Here is an 18570-nt window from a genome sequence, read left to right on the forward strand (position 1 = left end):
CTGCAGGCTCAAATGAGAGAAAAAAGAGCTCTACCTGAATTGAGACATTCTTTAAATAAAAATCAAAAATAGATTCATTTTAAATGACCCCTTAAAAACAACAACTTCTCTCAGAGTTAAACTATCTTTCTGTTTCATCTTCCCTGCTCCCCCCCCCCCCAACACACCCAGCAGCCATTCCATTATGCACAGTCCTCAGTTGATCGCTGCCCAGCCCTGGGGGAAAGAGTACGTTGCTAGTATTCTCATTAATTTTACTATTCTTATCCAGCCCCTGGGTTTTACATGCAGAATGAGAAGTGGGAAACACTGCAGAAAAGATCTCATCATTTATATCTTTCCTTCCTTCTCCTGTATTAAAGAGCCTAACTCTACTAAAAAAACAAAAACAAAAACAAAAAAAACCCCAAAAAAATAAGAACGCTGAAGTTCAGTCAAAATTGAAGCATTTGACCAAACTGCGGCAGGGGTGGGGGGGGGGGGGGAGAAGCAGCCGGTCCCAGAGAAAGCTCCCTGACTGGACTGATTTACACAGGACTTAGCTCGCCCTGCATACCAGTCAAACACTTGTCTCTCTGCATTCCTTGCCACAGCTGCATCCTTCTGAGCTACTTTGTTTGGCTAAATATAGGCAAAATAAGCAGCTTGTTGGGGCTTCAAAGCTCCGAAGTGCTGGCCCCACGGCTGGCCTGTCTGTGTCTGAGGGCACACTCACAGAGTCTCATGCGTTCACAACTGACTGAGAGAGTGAGGGCAGAAACTGCACAGGGCCTCTCCCCACCCCACGAGTTCAACCGCAGCCTCCACAGAAGGGTAGACTTAGTCCTAAGTGACCTGAGACTCTGTCTCAGAAATTAAAATGTCAAGTGGCACTAAGCCATAAGCTCTCTTATCAAGAGGTGACTGTGACATTTAAAACTCATTGAGTCATCAAGTTGCCTGACCACTGACATCATTATGCTGTTGGTACATGAGCTGTTTTTGGTATAAAAGGTTTTTTTTTTTTTTTAGGGGAGGGGGCATATGCAAAAATACTGCTAGTGTTTGAGTTTCTTTTTCAAGTTCACCATCAGTTTCTCTCCCAAATGGCTGAAAAAAAACACAAAAAAACAAAACCAGAGTAGTTTCCTCTGTGTACGTACCTTGCTCACTTGGTTGGTTACTTTCTTGGCAAATTCTACATCTGGAGGATCAGGCAAAGATGTGAACTGAGTTTGCTGTTCAGTGAGTCCTTTTTTGTAGGCAATCTGATAAAAATAAAAGGCAGGAATGTCCATAAGCATTTGGAAAAAAAAAAAAAGCATTTTTCATGTTCCATTCATTTGTCGGCACTTTTAACAATGGCGGTGTTTTCTTTCCCAGTCTTTAATGGTCCTGCACTGTCTATCCACGACTGTCTTTGGTTTGTGTGCCCTGCCTCTTGGTCGTAGACATGTTTCTTTGCATCTGTCTTCACACCATCCTTGCTAATGTCAAGTTTTCCTTTCTCTAGCATCCTCAACTCTCAACCTTGTCTTTCCCTCATATCTACTTAACAAGCTCCACTTCCGGACCAACTTAACTTCATATTATTTTATTCCTTTGCCTGGGGTGCTGAGTGACTCAGAGGAAGAGCACACACACTCACTGATGGGACAATGCTGACCTTGTCAGTGGGGTTAAGAAGGACATATGAACGAGGTACATGGGAGGAAGTCTTCAAGCCCAAACACCTAGCTGGAACTCTGTAGGTCATCTACCCAGTTTTCTGCTCTGTGAACTGTAACCTGCCTGGGGCTGTGTGTCTAACACTCTATGACTTTTTGATGTCCAATGGCCACTTTGTTTTCAGTGAAACTTGAACGTCCTATGATGTGTCCCGGTTCCCGGAAGCAGGTCTCAACTCCAACACTCCTGTAAGTCCTCAGTCAACTCTATCCTACTCTGATTTTCTCTTTTGTAGAGAGAAGAGGGGGCGTTCCACTTAAAGTGTATCTGTCCTTCTGCTCTGGCTCCAGGAGGCAGCAGCACTCACAGGGCGCGGCTCCTGAGCTCTCCGCCGCTCCCTCATTTACCTTTCGAGCCAAGCTCCAGCCCTTGTCCCTGCTCTGTGTCCCAGCTTCAATCTCTCCCCCTTTATCACCTCCTTCCTTCCAGCCTGTAAGAGCTTCCACCATCTTAAAAGAAGTCTGGTATGCAGGAATCACGGACCCCCCCTTCACCCCTCTTTCCTGCCTTCCTGAATCTTCTAACTAGGGGAGGGGGTCGGTGACTGACTCCAGCAGAAATCTGGACTAGAAATATTCCCAACTCTTCTATCACAAAATACCTTTCCTTCAACAGGACAGCATTCTTCTTTATAGTAAAAAGGAATTGGCTCATTTCAAGACCACAGTCATGTCATACTTAACCAGGTCTAAGTATGTCTGTAATAATATTGATCTAATGTGTGTAACGAAAGCTTTCATGAAAATGATCAAATTAACTGGGATATGAAAGACTTTTTTAAAAAAAAGCATATAATGTATATGAATTCCCCTGCTTAATTTGAGTGCATAAAATCTTTATTTTAGGTAAAGGGCAAGTGGAATTTTCCATGCTTTAGGGAAAGTCCTTAGGGAGAAAGTTGCACTCAAATAGGAGAAATGCTTATTAAGTATGACAATCCGTCAAAAAGTTTCTGAGAAATCAGATCACCAAGTCCTTGTTTTTTAGGAACCATGCTCAGAGTTCTGTCTAGTTAGAATTCTGTACTCCAGATCAGTTTAAAGACATTGTTAGTCTCTGCAAACTGTTTGTCTGTATTTAAATAACAGGAAAACATGGTAAATAGTATTTAGAGAGATGCAGAAATAAGGTACAGAGAGAACGGGTGACTCTAACAGAAGCCCCTGGCTTGAAGGCTATGTGCCCACACCGTGGCATGTTCTGTGGACAACAGCTTGTCCTGGTCTCTGAACTACTGACTGTAAAAGCTCATGTTGCTAACAATAGTATTAATAGCCACAGTAGTAACGTGATACTCGTGCATACTTGGTCAGAAGCAAAAATAAAAGTTCTTCCCTAACTGCCAAGCTTTGCGGAGTTAAGAGTGGAGATTTTACCTCTTTGTTGTAAGTTTCCTTGTGTTTATTATTGTGATATCTTAAAGGCATAGCCAACTTTAAGTGGCATGGAGACAATTCTTACTCCTTGTTTATGGGTAGAGGGAGGTGTGTCTTCTTGGACACCTCTCCCTCAGCCAACATGACATGGCATTTCCAGATTCCGTTTCAGCTTCTCTGTTCCCTCATCTGTGCTGGCTCCTTTCAGCTGAGTGTCCTCCAGGACTCTGCCCTTGACCACACACTCTTCCCTTTCCCTCAGTTCTTGTCTTCAGCTATCACATTTATTAGGATGACTTTTAAACATTACATTCCATCCTTATCACACAACCATGTGGCTCTCATACCCTCAATCTCTACTTTATCCATCGAATATCTTGGTCCAAATGTTTTCCCTGTTATTTCAAGTCTTTTTCTTTTTTCATGACACATACGTTTAAGCCCCCAGACCACCTGTGTGTGTGGTAATAAATGCTATCACTCTGTTCTTTCCTTTGTCTTCCGTGTTCAACGTCATTAACACTTAATGTTCACTACCATGAGATTCCTTTCTTTTCTTTGCTTCATCTATGCTGCTAAATTAGACTCTATGAATATTCACAATTTCTAATTTTTCCTTGATCCAATTCACCATATTGAGTTTCCCCAGATTGTCTTTCATGTGCATCTCGTGCTGACTTATTGCACAAACTTTTATGTCAGGTTGATTCTTAAGACCCTGCTTCTAGCAATTTAATAAGCACCCTGGAAATGAAGCCCCCACTTTCATTGTTCCCTAACACCCCAGACTCATGTCACCCCTTCCTTTTCATCAGGTGGTTCCTGCAGCGGAAATGTGGTCTTTCATCACGGCCTAACTTTCTATCATTTCTTTCTTTCTTTTTTTTTTTTCCAAGACAGGGTTTCTCTGAGTAGCTTTGATGCCTTTCCTGGAATGCACTCTGTAGCCCAGGCTGGCCTCGAACTCACAGAGATCCACCTGCCTCTGCCTCCTGAGTGCTGGGATTAAAGGCGTGCGCCACCACTGCTCAACTTCTATCATTTCTTATATGTGTCTTTTCTCATAGCAATAGCTAGACAATTCTGTTTCTTTTTAATTTTGTTTGACATATAATACTTTCATCCTGCCAGTATGATAATATATTTTCAAGGGAAAAGATGAAACTTTCATATCCTGCTAGATATTCATATATAATGAACTTTCAATTAGTAGCTATTTATTACTTGGCCTCTTCATAAGGTACCACCAGGCTCTCTTAGGTTTACATAGTCCCCAAGCAGAGGAGAGAAACATCCATTCAGACTTGACTTGGACTGTGGGACAGAGCTAAATAACACTAAGTGACATTTGATTAGTGAATTTGCAAAGGGAGGGATGTGATTCCAATGGCTGTTTTTAAAAAATGCCACTCCATCACCACAACCCAACTTTAGCACTAGAGCCAAGGAGGAAAATGATACATGGTTTGGTGGGAAGAACATCAGTCTGGGAATTTACGTCTAGATTCTGCCATTACTGACGCAAACTTAGGTTCCTTATACAAAGGAGGAAGGGATCGGGCTAAATGCTGTCTAATACAAAGTGTAAGCTATAGCTAACATAAGCACATACAATAGATTTTGGCTCTGGATGTAGTCTCCGTAATAATATTGGATCATTTTTAAGGACCAAATGACCTGCTCCAGGCTTTCCTGACCCCACATCCAGATGGTATCAAGTGTATTCCACTTACATCACTAAGTGCTTTCTGGGCCTGGGCGACCCTCCTCAGTTCCGGACTGTCATTGTAGGGATAAAACAACCCTTTGTCTGCTTCCCAGTCTTCAGTGTACAGTTTCTAAATCAGAAAAGAGAAAAAAACACAGTGAGAAAACAAGCGATACTCATCATAAGTACATAATTTGAGCTTTTTTGATGACACGAGGCGCCAAGGGCAAGGTGCAAACCATTGTCAGTGAAATTCACAACCTCCCCTTTTCCATCCAATCCATGTTAGTTTTGTATTTTCCCCAATTTCTGTCATAAAACAAACTTCTGATTAGAGTGACAGCTGGGGGTGTCCAAAGCATAACTGACATTTAAAAAAATATACAGCTTTATCAATGTCCTCCTCCGTTCTCTCGTGTGTCTAATTCTCTCCATGTTATGCTCCCATCCATGGGTTGCTCAGGTTCTCCAGGGACTTCCAGCCTTTCTGCCTAAGAATGCTCCTCAACAGGATCTGAGGGGCCTCCTGGTCAAGTCCTAGCCCTGTACAATCCCATGGCTACATTCCCCAAAACACCAAGAAACTGTTCCGAGTTGCCAAGTGTTCAGCAGATACAGCTCTAAGTGTGCGGTGGGACATTAGGAAGTGATGGACTCACCTTACTGAACATGGCTGTGTTCTTAATGGCTTGGACAAGTTCAGGGGCATCAGGGGGAAGCAGGTACTTATCCTTGGTGTCTTCCCAGTTCTGCTTGTATAAAACCTACAGAGAAAACAGATGAACTGTGGCTTGATGTGTCACCCCAGGCAGGAGGACTTGGAGGGTAGATGGGACAGAAGCTTCGTGTGGCCTCACACAAAGGCTGCTGAAGGGTTACCAGGAAAATGCTGACCATGCCAACATCCTAGGACACCTTCTTAGCATTAGGGAGCCTTCACAACAAACAAACAAAAACAACAAAACAAACAAACAAAACCACCAAAAACCTAAATTTGAAAAATACTTTGATTCTGAATTTCAATCGATTTCTTTCAAAGGTTGCAATCAGCCAATTAATTCAATTTTCTTTTGTCTCACATGATATTCTAGAACTCTATTAATTAGCTGCCCACGTTTGAAATTTGGAAATTTTTCATAAAAATTATGCTTTCTAAATTGCTTAAAAAAATAAACAAGACATCAAGACTGCACTCTTTGTGGCAGCCCCCTCCTGTACCCCCACTCCCCGGCACCATTAGAGTGGAAATGCTTCTTCAGGCAAGTCAAGAAATCTTCATTCCACCCCTAGCCATCTACAGGCCACTTCAGGCCTCTGTGAGCAGGCTCGTGGCCGTCAGTCCACCTCTAAGACACGGCAAAGGGTGCGGCATATGCTCTTGAATATCCCGGGGCCACCCATAACATGGCTGTACCTTGCTGACTTGCTGCGACACTTTCTTTGCATGTTCAATATCTTTTGCTTTTTCATCCACGTGACAGATAGTTTTGGCAACATCTCCATCCATTCGATACTTAACCTGCAGAAACAGCACATGCCTGAAGTTCATGAGAAGCCTGGACACTTATCTAAGCCTGTTATAGCCCAATGGCTGTATGTCAGTATCACAAAGCCTTTTAGCTAGGAAGATCCACAGAGCATCTGCACTACTGCTTGCCTGCTCTGCTGGCTGAATTTCCAGCCTGAGGCTTCTCAGCCTCACTGTACTCCATGTGGAGGACCACCACGAGTCGGAAAATAGTCAGAAAAAAGTCTCCTCTTTGATTGCTAAGCCAAGCTTTTTTCTGGGTTCATTTGCAGCAAACAGGGTTCATGGCTAATGCCCTCTCTAGATGTCTGGACTTGCTCAGAGTAATGTGACTCCTTATTCCCCGTACATTTAGAGCCCCAGGACCCCAGAGTTGGGCATAGTCTCATAGTACCTCCCTCCTTTACTTTAGAATGAAGCCCACCTCACTGAGTTGATCCTGTACTTTCTTGATTCTGCGAAGTTCTGGAGTATCACTTGTGATGGCATATGGCTGTCCCTTTGCTTTCTCATAGTTCTCTTTGTATTTATTCTGAAAAGAATACCAGATATTATTCTGGAACGTGACCAGACAGCAGCGGAAAGTTCAGGCAACACATACATCCCCATCTGATTTTTCTTTAAATCCTCCAAGTAATAACAATTATCAGCTGCGACAGCTTTCATTCTATCACATACCCTCTCAGCAAAAACTAAAATAGATTTGTTAATTGTTCCTCCTAAACATGCTAGGATCCTGGAGACTTGTTACAGACAATTGTCTGGGATATGCCCTAAAATAATTCTCTTGATTTTTTTTGGTTGCACACATATACAAAAGCCCGAAATATCAATTATTCTAGAAGATGAATTGATTCTGAAAAGATGTAATTGCTAATACAATGCAAAAATACTCAGTTCAGAAGCTGCAGCTGAGCTGCAGTGGTTACACAGCTGTGATGCCAGCTGAATTAATGGAAAGCTGAATTATGGAATATTTTATAATGATATGCAAATTTATTACTTCTGCCAGCTCCCCAACGGATCCTTGCTTTGGTAATAGTATGCATCACTTATAACTATCAAGGCCTCAAAGAATATTCGTGAGTAGTCAACAATCTAAATTAAACTGCTGATCCAGACACTAACCACTGGCTAACAGGAGGAGGAGGGGTGCCAACATTCCACTCAGAATATCAGAAATTCTAGGTTCATAGTGACTGAATTAATGAGATTATATGGCAATAAATTAATGAGATAATTTTGCCTTATTTTGAACACTGCAGTGAAAAGGAAGTCCTGTTTAGAATCCTACATGTTAGATCATTCAAGGATCCAAATTAGAAATTTATTCCATAACCTCCAGGAGTTAACATGATCTTCAGAGTCAACCAACATGGAAGCTTCAGACAACAGTTTTGATCCTGAATAATGCAATGCCTCCCCCCCACACCCCGAACTATAACAATTCATCTCTTCAAGCCTCTGAAACACATGCAATCAAGCTACCTGGAGAGACTTTGGCCCATTGTGGAAATCAACAAATCAGATCTACTGAAATAAATGTGGCTTTCTGGCAGTCACTGTCGGTCCCACTCTCGGGGGACTGTAAGAAGCAGAGACCATTGACTCTTCAATCATTCTCTGTCTGGGGTCTGTGTGAGAACATCTATGCAGCTTTAAAAGCCTCTTTTGCACAGGCCTGAGCCTTGAACCGGTTAAACAAGAAGGCCCCAAGCACTAGTCAGTTAAAATATTGTGGGAGATTCTACTGTGTAGCAATGCTTAAAGCCCTGGCTCTGAGCTAACCTCAAATGCTCTGTTCCTCAGTTTCAAAGGGGTTAAGCCTGAGCTTGGTTTTCTGAATTATAAGTCCTTCACTCGTCACCACTTAGTAATCTTTTATAGTGCTGGCTACTCTAAGAGGTTGCTCCCCTCAGGCACAGTTTAACCATGTGACTTAGCTTCTATGAACAGACTTTCAGTAAATAAATGAGGAAATAAAATATTCATGTTCGTGTTTTCATTGCTCTGGATTGGCTATGCAACAGTGTTTTATAATCAGACTTATGCATATCTTTCAGTAACAACAAAGGTTTATCCCAATGCTGTAATGACATAGATGAATTACTCAAAAATTCCACAGTCACACACAAAAGACACATTTCTACAAAATATTTGTGTTCTTACAAGATTGAGAAACAAAATTAGCCAGCATCTCAGAGCTGGCTAAGATCAGTAACTTCTCAATCATCTAACCAGCACGGGAGGTGGCGCTCAGTACTTACTGGGCTGAAAAGATCCTGCATTTTCTGACTGTGTTCAATGTAGGGGGTCATGAACTTGGAAGAGTCCACCTTCTTCCGGATGACCTTCTTCCGCTCCATCGGTTTTGCTGGTTGTGGCTGTACCAGCGCTGGTGTGGAAGTTTCTGATTGGCCATAGTCAGATGTCCTTGTCGTCGTAGTTTCATAGACTTCTGTAATTGTCTGAAAATGAAAAGTGGTTATGAAGTTAACACTAATACCATGACTTCGGTGAACACTGTTGTAACTTCAGTCACATCGACCTTCCTGATGTTCCTTTTCCATTTACAAAGCCAGCCAAAGCATGAAGATATATGTATGTATGTATGTATGTATGTATGTATGTATGTATCTATCTATCTATCTATTTATCTATCTATCTATCTATCTACCTATCTAGATATCTGTACATCCATATGACGGCATGTAACACACATCAGCCTGGATAATGATTGTGACATCATCTGTAAACTGTATTTTCAGAGAGCTAGTCAAATACCTCAATGGAGTATAAACAAAATCATAAGTAAAATAGTCTTAATCATGTCTTTTTAAGTGACGTCACGCTGTAGCTCAGGGGTAGAGCACTTGCTTAGCATGTACAAGGCCCTATGTCCAACCACCAGCGCCATTATAAAGTAAAACAAAACAATAAGAATCTTTCCAAGAAAAAGCAAATGAGACTGAGTAATAAAATACTATTAAAAATAAAGCTTAGCCGGGCGGTGGTGGCGCACGCCTTTAATCCCAGCACTCGGGAGGTAGAGGCAGGCGGATCTCTGTGAGTTCGAGGGCAGCCTGGGCTACCAAGTGAGTTCCAGGAAAGGCGCAAAGCTACACAGAGAAACCCTGTCTCGGAAAAACCAAAACAAAAAAAAGCTTAAATTCTTGATTTTCTTTTAAGTGAATAAGACCAGCTGCATTTTCTATAGGCATTAGTCATCTTATATAATATGAGGCAAAAAAAAAAAAGAAAACCCTCATCACATCAGTATTGTAAGTATTAGTCTTTTGAATTAGTCCATTACTGCCATTTACAGCACACACTGGACTGCCCTTTACACTGGGGACCAGAACAGTGGTGACAGCATAGTGAACGATTGTCCTCTCAACAGTCTTGTCTATGCAGTAGGCAGGGACCATTGTTTCCTACAGTGGGCTATCACGAAAAAACTGAGATTCAAAGTTTGGATGTAGTCCATGGTTAGAAATATGGTAGGTCCACAAGGACAGAGAACAAGAGGCAGAGGCTCCGATGTACTGTGTAAGATCTCGTCCTTCAAGGCAAAGACCTCCGGTCCCAAAGGCAGAACTCTAGCGTCAATGTGGGGAAGAGAAACCCGCTAAGACAACCGTAGACCTGACAAGCCCCACTGGAATTGACGGCACTCTGCCTACCATTACTAAAGCCTGACTGACTATGAGAACCCAGTCAAACCACCAGTGCCAGCTTTTAATCCGGCCATGGGCTCTTTAAGCCAACTTCACAGTCTGCCACTTTTATCAGTATTTGTCAGGCTCAAGGAGAAACAGCTCCACACAGAAAATAAAGTGTGAGGCTGGGGGATTCCAAAACTGGAACTGTTACAAAAATGCCTTCTCTTGGGATTCCTAAAGTGGCTTGTCATTAAGTCACTGGGGACAATGTCTCAGGAGCGGCACCCCTGGTGGCAGAGACCTTACCCTACAAGCTATAATTCTATGCAATTAAACGGCTAGACTGTGCCACTCAGACGTCACCTGAGGCAGCCACTGTTACGACCTTCCTTCATACCATCTATACAAAAAAATGCCACAATGTGCATCAAGGAACCATTCCTTGCCCTCTTGCATAAGCAGAGCATAAAAAAAAGTGAATTATCCTGTCAAGTGCAGGGTCTGTTCTTTTACCACCAGCTTCTGGGCACAGGCAAGCGAGTGAGCTTCCTAAGTGAGTTTCGCTTTCTTCATCTTTCTAGCGCCAGGAGTATGAGAGAGTAAAGAGGCTCTGATGAGAATCAGAACATGCTCGGGTGGGCTGAGTCTTACCTCTCCCGGCACCTCCTCGTAAACTGTCTCCTCCGTGTAGTACTGTAAACAGAGCACAGGAGTGTCAATGTGACTAGGAGAGCAGCCAGCAGCCAGCCCTCCCCTGCCTCTGCTGAACCTGTGAGCTGGCTTCCCGGGCTGAGTTGGCATTGGAATATCTGCAGGGAGGAAGGAGTGAGGGCCTGTTCACATTCTGGGGCTATTGTCACTTAGGAAGGTGGAGGAAAGCTACAGTGGACGTGTCAGAGCTAAGAAAAAGATGCAAGGTGTCCAGCAAGGTGAGGCAAGGTCTGAGGTACCTCTTGGCACTGGAAGCTGTTTTCTTGGGGCAAGAAACATTCGCCCCTTATAATTTCCGTCCTGGTTATCTTTCTGTTGCCGGATAAACTCCATTACTAAAAGCAACCGAGGGAGCAAAGGAAGCATTTGGTTTACATGTCTCATAACAGTCCATCCTCAGGGGAGGGCAGAGCAGGAAGTCCAGCAGGAGCAGAGGGCTGAACCATGGAGGAGCGCTACTTACTGGTGTGCTCCCCCAGAACTCTCAGACTGCTTTTTTTTTTTTTTACAACTCAGGACCACCTTCCCAGGGCTGGCTCTGCCTGCAGTGGGCTAGGCCCTTGCCCATCAATCATTAATCAAGAAAACACCCCCACCGACTTGCCTACCAGACAGTCTCATGGAGGCAATTCCTCAATTGAGGTTCCCTCTTTCCAGGCGGCTCTACTTTGTAGACAAAAACTAACCAGCACAGTATTTGAGAGAATCTTAGTATTTCTAAGAATACTTAGAAAAGAACCCAATAATACCATCTCGAGGATGCTCTATGTGCAGAGAAACTATTTATAGGACTCACTGTTTACTAATTATAAGACAAAAGGGAAGCATAGCGTGAGGAAAATTTTAATAACAGTCACGTCTCAGTCATTCCCATCTCCCTCGGACTACTTAGAGTCCTCTGGAGTGATGGCTGCCCCTTTTCTACAAAGGCTAGCCTGCATCCAGTTCGGCACTTGCCTGCCTGCCTCCACCGAAGCACCAGGTGATTTCGCTAGCTAGCTTCGCTGGGGAGGCCTATCTGTGGGAAGGGGGGAGGCGGGGTGCTAAGGTGACAGTTGGTGAAGGTCTGGGAAGGAAGGGGACAGGGCACGGCTCCCCAGAGACGGCAGGGGAGTGAGTTTGCTGCTGGTCCTGCAGCCGGGATCTGAAACCCACTCTCCTGTTGTTCTCTGACATCACGAGCAATAAATAGATACAGAGAGGAACTGGCTGACATTTTGTCTCTGATGCCTCAGGAGAGTGGAATCCGGCCCCAGCTCTTCTGCTGGGCACACAGCGGGAGTGGCTCCTGCAGGCCAGCGCACAGAAGAGAGGGGTAAAAAGGAAGTTCTTGGCTCATTTTTCTCAGTTGGAGAAAAGCATAGAATTTTATGCTTCTCTTCTTTTACGCCGACACCGAAGTTTTGGGGGCAGGGAGCGGTACACCGATGCAAAATTCTCCTCAGTGCCCTACTTCCTTTCGCCCTTGGTTCAGTACGCTCTCATTGCCACGGGCCATCTAGTCTCTTCACCGTGGTTATAACTATATAAAGCTCACTTAATGCCCCTTCAGCTTGCGCTTACTTTCCATTTAAAATTTAACTTTTGTGTGTATGTATCTTTCCATATAGCAAAAGGCACCACATGCGCTCTCAGGACAGAGGAGGGCTCTTTTACCCCTGTGACTTCAGCACAGGACAAAGGCCATTTAGACACTTTAAGAAATATTGTTTGACACTGAGGGCAAACGGAGCCATTCCCCTGGTCACACAGAGCCTGAGTAGCCTGCAAAGAAATATTAAACTACAATGAATGATCCCCATTGATTTCAGATTTTCTTAGCATCCCAGGAGAAGCAGCTTTTGGCAGGCAATGTGGTTTCACCTTTACTGGATCTCACAATTGGGAAATCGATCTTGGAAATAAGCTCACACACACACAAAAGAATGCAACATTGTCCAAGTGCTTGGCATTAACTTGAATGCTAAATCTTATTTTTTTTAGAGTTATACTGCTAATTAGGCTGTGTGTTATTGCTCCTTTCTCCTTCTACATTTCAGTCTGTATAGACGGTGCCAGTATAATTGTATTTCAGGTATCTGAGATGTGCATTTGAGGCTGGATATGGTTTTTAAGGCACTTCTCTTGAACTTGTCACCGTCCCATTCTTGTGATCTTTTCTGAGACCAAAGAGACTTGGGTTCAACTCTCCCTGAAAGGCCCCTGCTGGTCAGACCCGAAGCAGTAATGGGAACAAAATGGCAAGGAGGGACTGCCTAAAATAGACCCTTCCATTTTTGTGACTAGTGGACTCCATCAAGGCTAACACTAAGCACAGTGGCCAAGATCACACGAACACTTAGAAAAAGCCAGGGGTAGTTTAACTGGAGGCTTGAAAGTGTTCCTTTTATTATTACCATAGAAAAGAAATTAATCATAATTATAACTTAATTTATAGTGTGTTTAATAGGGATAGTTCTGACTTTTAGGAACTTACATTAAAATGTTCATTAGTGATGGCGCTATCCATGAGAAGATGTAGCCATCAGCATATAAGCCAGAGAGGTTAAATACTACATCTGTCAGAAACATTCTAGCTTTTATATGCTTCAGCAATAAAGGTAATTTTATTTCTAGAATAAATTTTTTTTCATTGCCTATATAAAGACTGATTAGCAAGGGTAAATTTTGGCACATTCATCTGAAGTTTTGTTTGGAGCAGTCATTAAAAATGAACACAGATTTTTATCCATTTAGGTTAATTGGAACTTTCTAGGCATTTTCAGTTTCATAGCAATGTATTCCCATGGATTAGCTGCAAGCCTTTGGGTTTCTGCTCTAGAACATAAAGCTAAAGGCAAGAGCTGATAAGGAAAAGTAATACTGCGATTGTAACTATGTGATACTAATGTGAGGCACACAATTAATTCTGTAAAACTGCCAGGTAGCCATCACTGATCTGGGCGGATACTGTCAAGACAGCCGCTGTGGTCCTAGTTCTCAGTCAAGATTCAAAAGCTAGTCTTGTTTATTTGCTTAAATACGATGGAGTCGGTGGCAAAGTGGCTCCAGCTGTTGCTGTGACCTTCATGAGTCCACACATGTGTCTATTAGATTGTGGACACACACACACACACACTCACATGCACGCACGCCTAGCTCACAGATGGCTGTTCCTGTGTGTAACACACACTCGCTATGCAATTCACCTAACTGAAGCAGAAGGAGAAGCTGCCCATTCCCTCTCTCTTCGTACGGATGATGGGAAGCATGCACAGGGCCCTTTGATCATTGAGGTTGGGAGGTGGGAAAGACATCAGTTTTAAAAACAAAACCTACCTGCACCCACACCTTGGTTTTGTTTGTTGCTGTTTGTTTATGAGGGTTTTTTTTTTTTTTTTTTTTGATCGTTTGAGAATGAGTAAAACTGGGAAGTAGTGATATGCCCTTTCATTTCCAGGTCTCACATACTTACTGTGAAACTGAACATGAAATATGCCTTTCTCACACTTTGATGGTGACCCTTTGGGAAGTTATAGCAGATGGTGCGTTTTTTTCAAATGACTGATTCCCCCATTGGCTCCGGCTGTCACTACCTAAGAACTCTGCTGCCAAATGGGCTTTCTTCTTACCTCTATCACCTCCTCATATTCTTCATCATCCGCCATTTTTCCAGAGTAGTAGTGGTACCTACAGACTTTCCATATTCCATACAAACAAAAATATATTAGTATTTTATTATAACACCATAAAAAATTTAAAATCAAGACAGTCAAAGTGATTATATATTTTTGTGGGTTAAGGGGCATTTAAACAGATTATAAAAGAAATGACTTCCCTCTCCTGGCTCCCTCAGTGATACGCTGAGCGATGCTACCCATACACCCATACAGGGGTCCTCCAGCTCTAGTTTTAAAGGGAAGTGAGGCAGTTTGGACTCAAGAGATAGAATTTAAATGACCAAACATTTAGAGAGAAAATATTTTCAAGCAAAAATTTTTTTTAGCAAAAGGAGCATTAGTGTGGCTTTCAGCAGCTGGAATTGTGCCTCAGAAACCCCAAATCCTAGAAAGGCTAACTTAGTATTCTGCCTTGATCTAGAATGCTATATGCAATATCGCTTATATTATTAGAACATGTAGACTAAATCTGTCCATAAATTTTAAAATAAAAGTAGAAACCTCAAGGCAATGGGGTTATTTTCTCCGGAAAACCATCGGTTTCCGTGGGTATTTTTTCCCCTTCTGTAGCTCGTGTTCAAGCCTGAAAAACACGAAAAAAATTAAAGCATTGGTTGAAGTACACGTCTGCTTGCCCGTCTTTGGCCTACATTTCTAATTCAGGAACTGGGGGAAGGCTGAAGGCCTTTCGGCCTGGTGCCAGAGAGTGGCTGCGCCGTACAAGCCGGGTGATGTCTGGGAGCAGCTGTCCCCCTCCGAGGGACGCTCCACTGTAAACCAATACCCTGGGTGGCTGGTTTTGTTAAGCTAGCGAAACTGCTGGTCCTTCTGAGGCAAAGGAAGCTCTACAGGGCGAGATAAATATAGGAACACTGACCATAGAGCCTTCTTCATAGGAATATATTTAGGACAAAAATGAAAAAGAAAATTGGTGTTAGATAGCCACCTTGGTCCAACAATAATTGGCGAGGGCAACACTGAGTTGAATCTCCACGCTCCGTGACAGAGACGACTAATGGGGTCTTCCTAACCGCGTCCCATTGCTGTTTCCCTAGTTAGGTACTCAGAACTTTGGAAAGTAGTTCAAGGGGAGTCATGGAACCTACTCTCAGGAGAACAATCCAGAAGAAGACAATAAATAGGCCTTACCTTCGAGCTATTCGAATAACCCTGGCCAGCAGCAAATCCTCTCCCCTCTCTCCCCTCCTGAGAAGCCCAGGCAAAAGCCACCCGGGTGCCGGCGCTCCCAACTTATCATGTGGAGGGAGCAGCCAATCAGATCTTGAGTTGCTCAAATTTCAGAAGCTAAATATACTGGGTGATCTTCTGCAAACCACCTGTTCACCAATTCCGCTAAAGGATAAAGGGTAACAAATTGCTAGCTTAGAACTATTCAAATGTGATGGAATTTTTACCTAACTGTCAACCCAAGAGTCAAGTTCAGGCTTAATTTACCATTTTTTGAAGCCTTGTTCCATATCCACTTGTGCAAAATGATTGAGACCAGGAACTAAGAGGGGCTGGGAGGCTTTGACTCTCCTGTTTCTGCCTTTACACCATCTGATCTTCCCAGAGGGCCACAGGATTCCTTTGGAATGCTTACTTGGGAGGGACAAGCATATCACCGTTTTGGCTGTGTGAGAGACTAAGGAATACAATCCAGAAATCACTGTCAGGCTGTCAGAAGCAGGGTTTTTTTTTGTTTTGTTTTGTTTTTTTTTTTTAAATGCAATGCAATTACAGGTGACAATATTTGGTTGTAACCCTGGATGAGATATCCACAAATGTAATCAGAGTTTGAGCTCATTGATTTCCTGGTTCTAAGGCAGGGAGCGCGGCCAGTGGTGTCCAACTTCTCCTTCTCCCAGTTGCCCAGCTGCTGGGAATACAAGGCTTCACACCTCTCCATGGTAATGCAGTCACTGATTTCCCATTGACTGTCATCTCCTAGAAGCAAAGCATGGATGCTGGCCCCATAGGCTACAGTCATGAACAGCGAACTCGAATCAGCTGGAAACCAGGAAATTACTACCACAGCAGGAGAAAATGATGTCCTGCCAGGCAAGTCACAGTGTAAGACATCTGCTTTGTACAGAATCGTCTGACAGCTGGCCACGGTGGCCCAAGTCTTCCATCTAAATACTTGGGAAGGAGATCAAGGCTAGCCTAGACAACATGAGACCATGTCTCAAAAACAAACGACAAAACCAACATCAGAAATAGATCAAAACAACAACAATATCATCCAACAACTTCCTTAAAGCTTGCCTGTGCCCCTCATTCTTCTTCTGTCTTTGATGTTAATCCACTGTTTAAGGTTACAATCTGCCTCTGACTGTTCATAGAATGCACATAAACTATAAATTCACGTGGAACTAGAATGTATCTTTCTCTGGCCTGCTTCTGAATCGAGGCTTAAACCCCAGTGGTCTCCTTGTTGACACTTATCTTACTGCAACAGTTTTTGGAGTGAAATATTACAAAGCCATCTTGTGCTTCGAGGCTATTTACCTCTCCATCTTCCTTGCTGCAGGATTTTTGGGACAGTTAGTCATATTTAACCTCTTTATCATCTTCCCTAAGTGTATCAGTTCATCTCACGTGGCCTCATGCATCTTATGAGCAAGCGTTTATCTGTGTAACATGAGATCATTCACTTGGTGGCTGTAGACTGGAAACATAGCTTCTTATCCAATATATACTATAGAAAAAACATGTTAAGTCTATGAGTTCCAGCTCAACATGGGCTACTTTTTGTCTATTTACAAAAAAAAGCAAAAATTAGAAACATTCTTTCTTTTTTTTCTTTTTCTTTTTTTCCTTTTATTTTACTTTACAATACCATTCAGTTCTACATATCAGCCATGGGTTCCCCTATTCTCCCCCCTCCCACTCCCCCTCCCCTTACCCCCAGCCAACGCCCCCATTCTCACCTCCTCCAGGGCAAAGCCTCCCCCAAGGATTGAGATCAACCTGGTAGACTCAGTCCAGGCAGGTCCAGTCCCCTCTTCCCAGACTGAGCCAAGTGTCCCTGCATTAGCTCCAGGTTTCAAACAGCCAACTCATGCAATGAGCACAGGACTCAGTCCCACTGCCTAGTTGCCTCCCAAACAGATCAAACCAATCAACTGTCTCACCTATTCAGAGGGCCTGATCCAGCTTGGGGCCTCTCAGCCTTTGGTTCATAGTTCATGTGTTTCCATTCGTTTGGCTATATTTTTTTTCAATAATTGAGTAAAACCAAAATTTATTATAAGCCACAGTCGTCTTAGGGACCTCCATGCTATATATATATAGCCTTCATGGTTCTATGGGTTGTGGTCTGATTGTTCTTTATTTTATATCTAGAATCCACTTATGAGTGAGTACATACCATGACTGTCTTTCTGGGTTTGGGTTACCTCACTCAGGATGATTTTTTTCTAGTTCCATCCATTTGCCTGCAAATTTCATGCTTTCATTGTTTTTCTCTGTTGAGTAGTACTCCATTGTCTATATGTACCACATTTTTTTCATTCATTCTTCCGTTGACGGGCATCTAGGTTGTTTCCAGGTTCCGGTTATTACAAATAGTGCTGCTATGAACATAGCTGAGCATGTATCTTTATGGTATGAATCAGCATTCCTTGGGTATATGCCCAAGAGTGGGATGGCTTAGAAACATTATTTCTACAAAATAAAAAGATAGTATAAAACTCCAAAAAATGAAACATAGACTTTGTCAAAGGCAGTCAGTGGTAAATTCCAGAAATTTCTAAAAGAGTTACTAACAAATTTACATATAAAAACTGCAATAACCTTTTAAATAAAATCACACCAATGCATCTTACTTTATTTTGCACAAATAATTCTATGGAATGGATAGAGTATAGTTTGTTTAATCATTGCTTCATTCACTAACATTTATGTTGTCTTGTTTTTGTTTATTTGTTTTGTTTTGACCCAGTTCTTATTACGTAGCTGAGGCTGGGGTCATACTCAGGGCCTCCAGTCCTCGAAGACTACTAGCCTCCAGAGTAGAAGGTTTACAGGTCTGTACAAGCAGGCATGGCTTATTTTATGTTTTTATTTCCTATAACAAAATAGAACAATACAGCACTAAAGAAAGTATAAGGCACAGTAAGACCCCTACACATTATGTTTGCCTAGCTGTAGGAAATGTTTCTGCGGGATAAATTTCTAGAAGCAAAATTACCAAGCCCCAGGTTATAGGCACATT

The 18570-nt window shown here is 42.7% G+C and overlaps 1 protein-coding gene across 24 annotated transcripts in view; it reads right to left on the reverse strand.

Moving 5' to 3' along the window:
* The window catches only part of Neb (nebulin), a 196481-nt gene extending 180905 nt beyond the window's left edge, over positions 1-15576 (reverse strand). For all 24 annotated transcript variants that reach the window (XM_037204780.1, XM_037204781.1, XM_037204762.1 and 21 more), the window contains exons 1-10: positions 15501-15576; positions 14853-14934; positions 14304-14368; positions 10633-10674; positions 8587-8787; positions 6744-6851; positions 6206-6310; positions 5451-5555; positions 4817-4921; positions 1143-1247 (exon numbers count right to left, since the gene is read on the reverse strand). In XM_037204780.1, coding sequence (XP_037060675.1) covers positions 1143-1247; positions 4817-4921; positions 5451-5555; positions 6206-6310; positions 6744-6851; positions 8587-8787; positions 10633-10674; positions 14304-14339 — 807 coding nt within the window. In that variant the 5' untranslated portion in view covers positions 14340-14368; positions 14853-14934; positions 15501-15576. The remainder of the gene's footprint in view (positions 1-1142; positions 1248-4816; positions 4922-5450; positions 5556-6205; positions 6311-6743; positions 6852-8586; positions 8788-10632; positions 10675-14303; positions 14369-14852; positions 14935-15500) is intronic.
* Positions 15577-18570: the final 2994 nt, after the last annotated feature.

The sequence above is a fragment of the Peromyscus leucopus genome, chromosome 4, assembly GCF_004664715.2.
Source record: "Peromyscus leucopus breed LL Stock chromosome 4, UCI_PerLeu_2.1, whole genome shotgun sequence".
NCBI lineage: Eukaryota > Metazoa > Chordata > Mammalia > Rodentia > Cricetidae > Peromyscus > Peromyscus leucopus.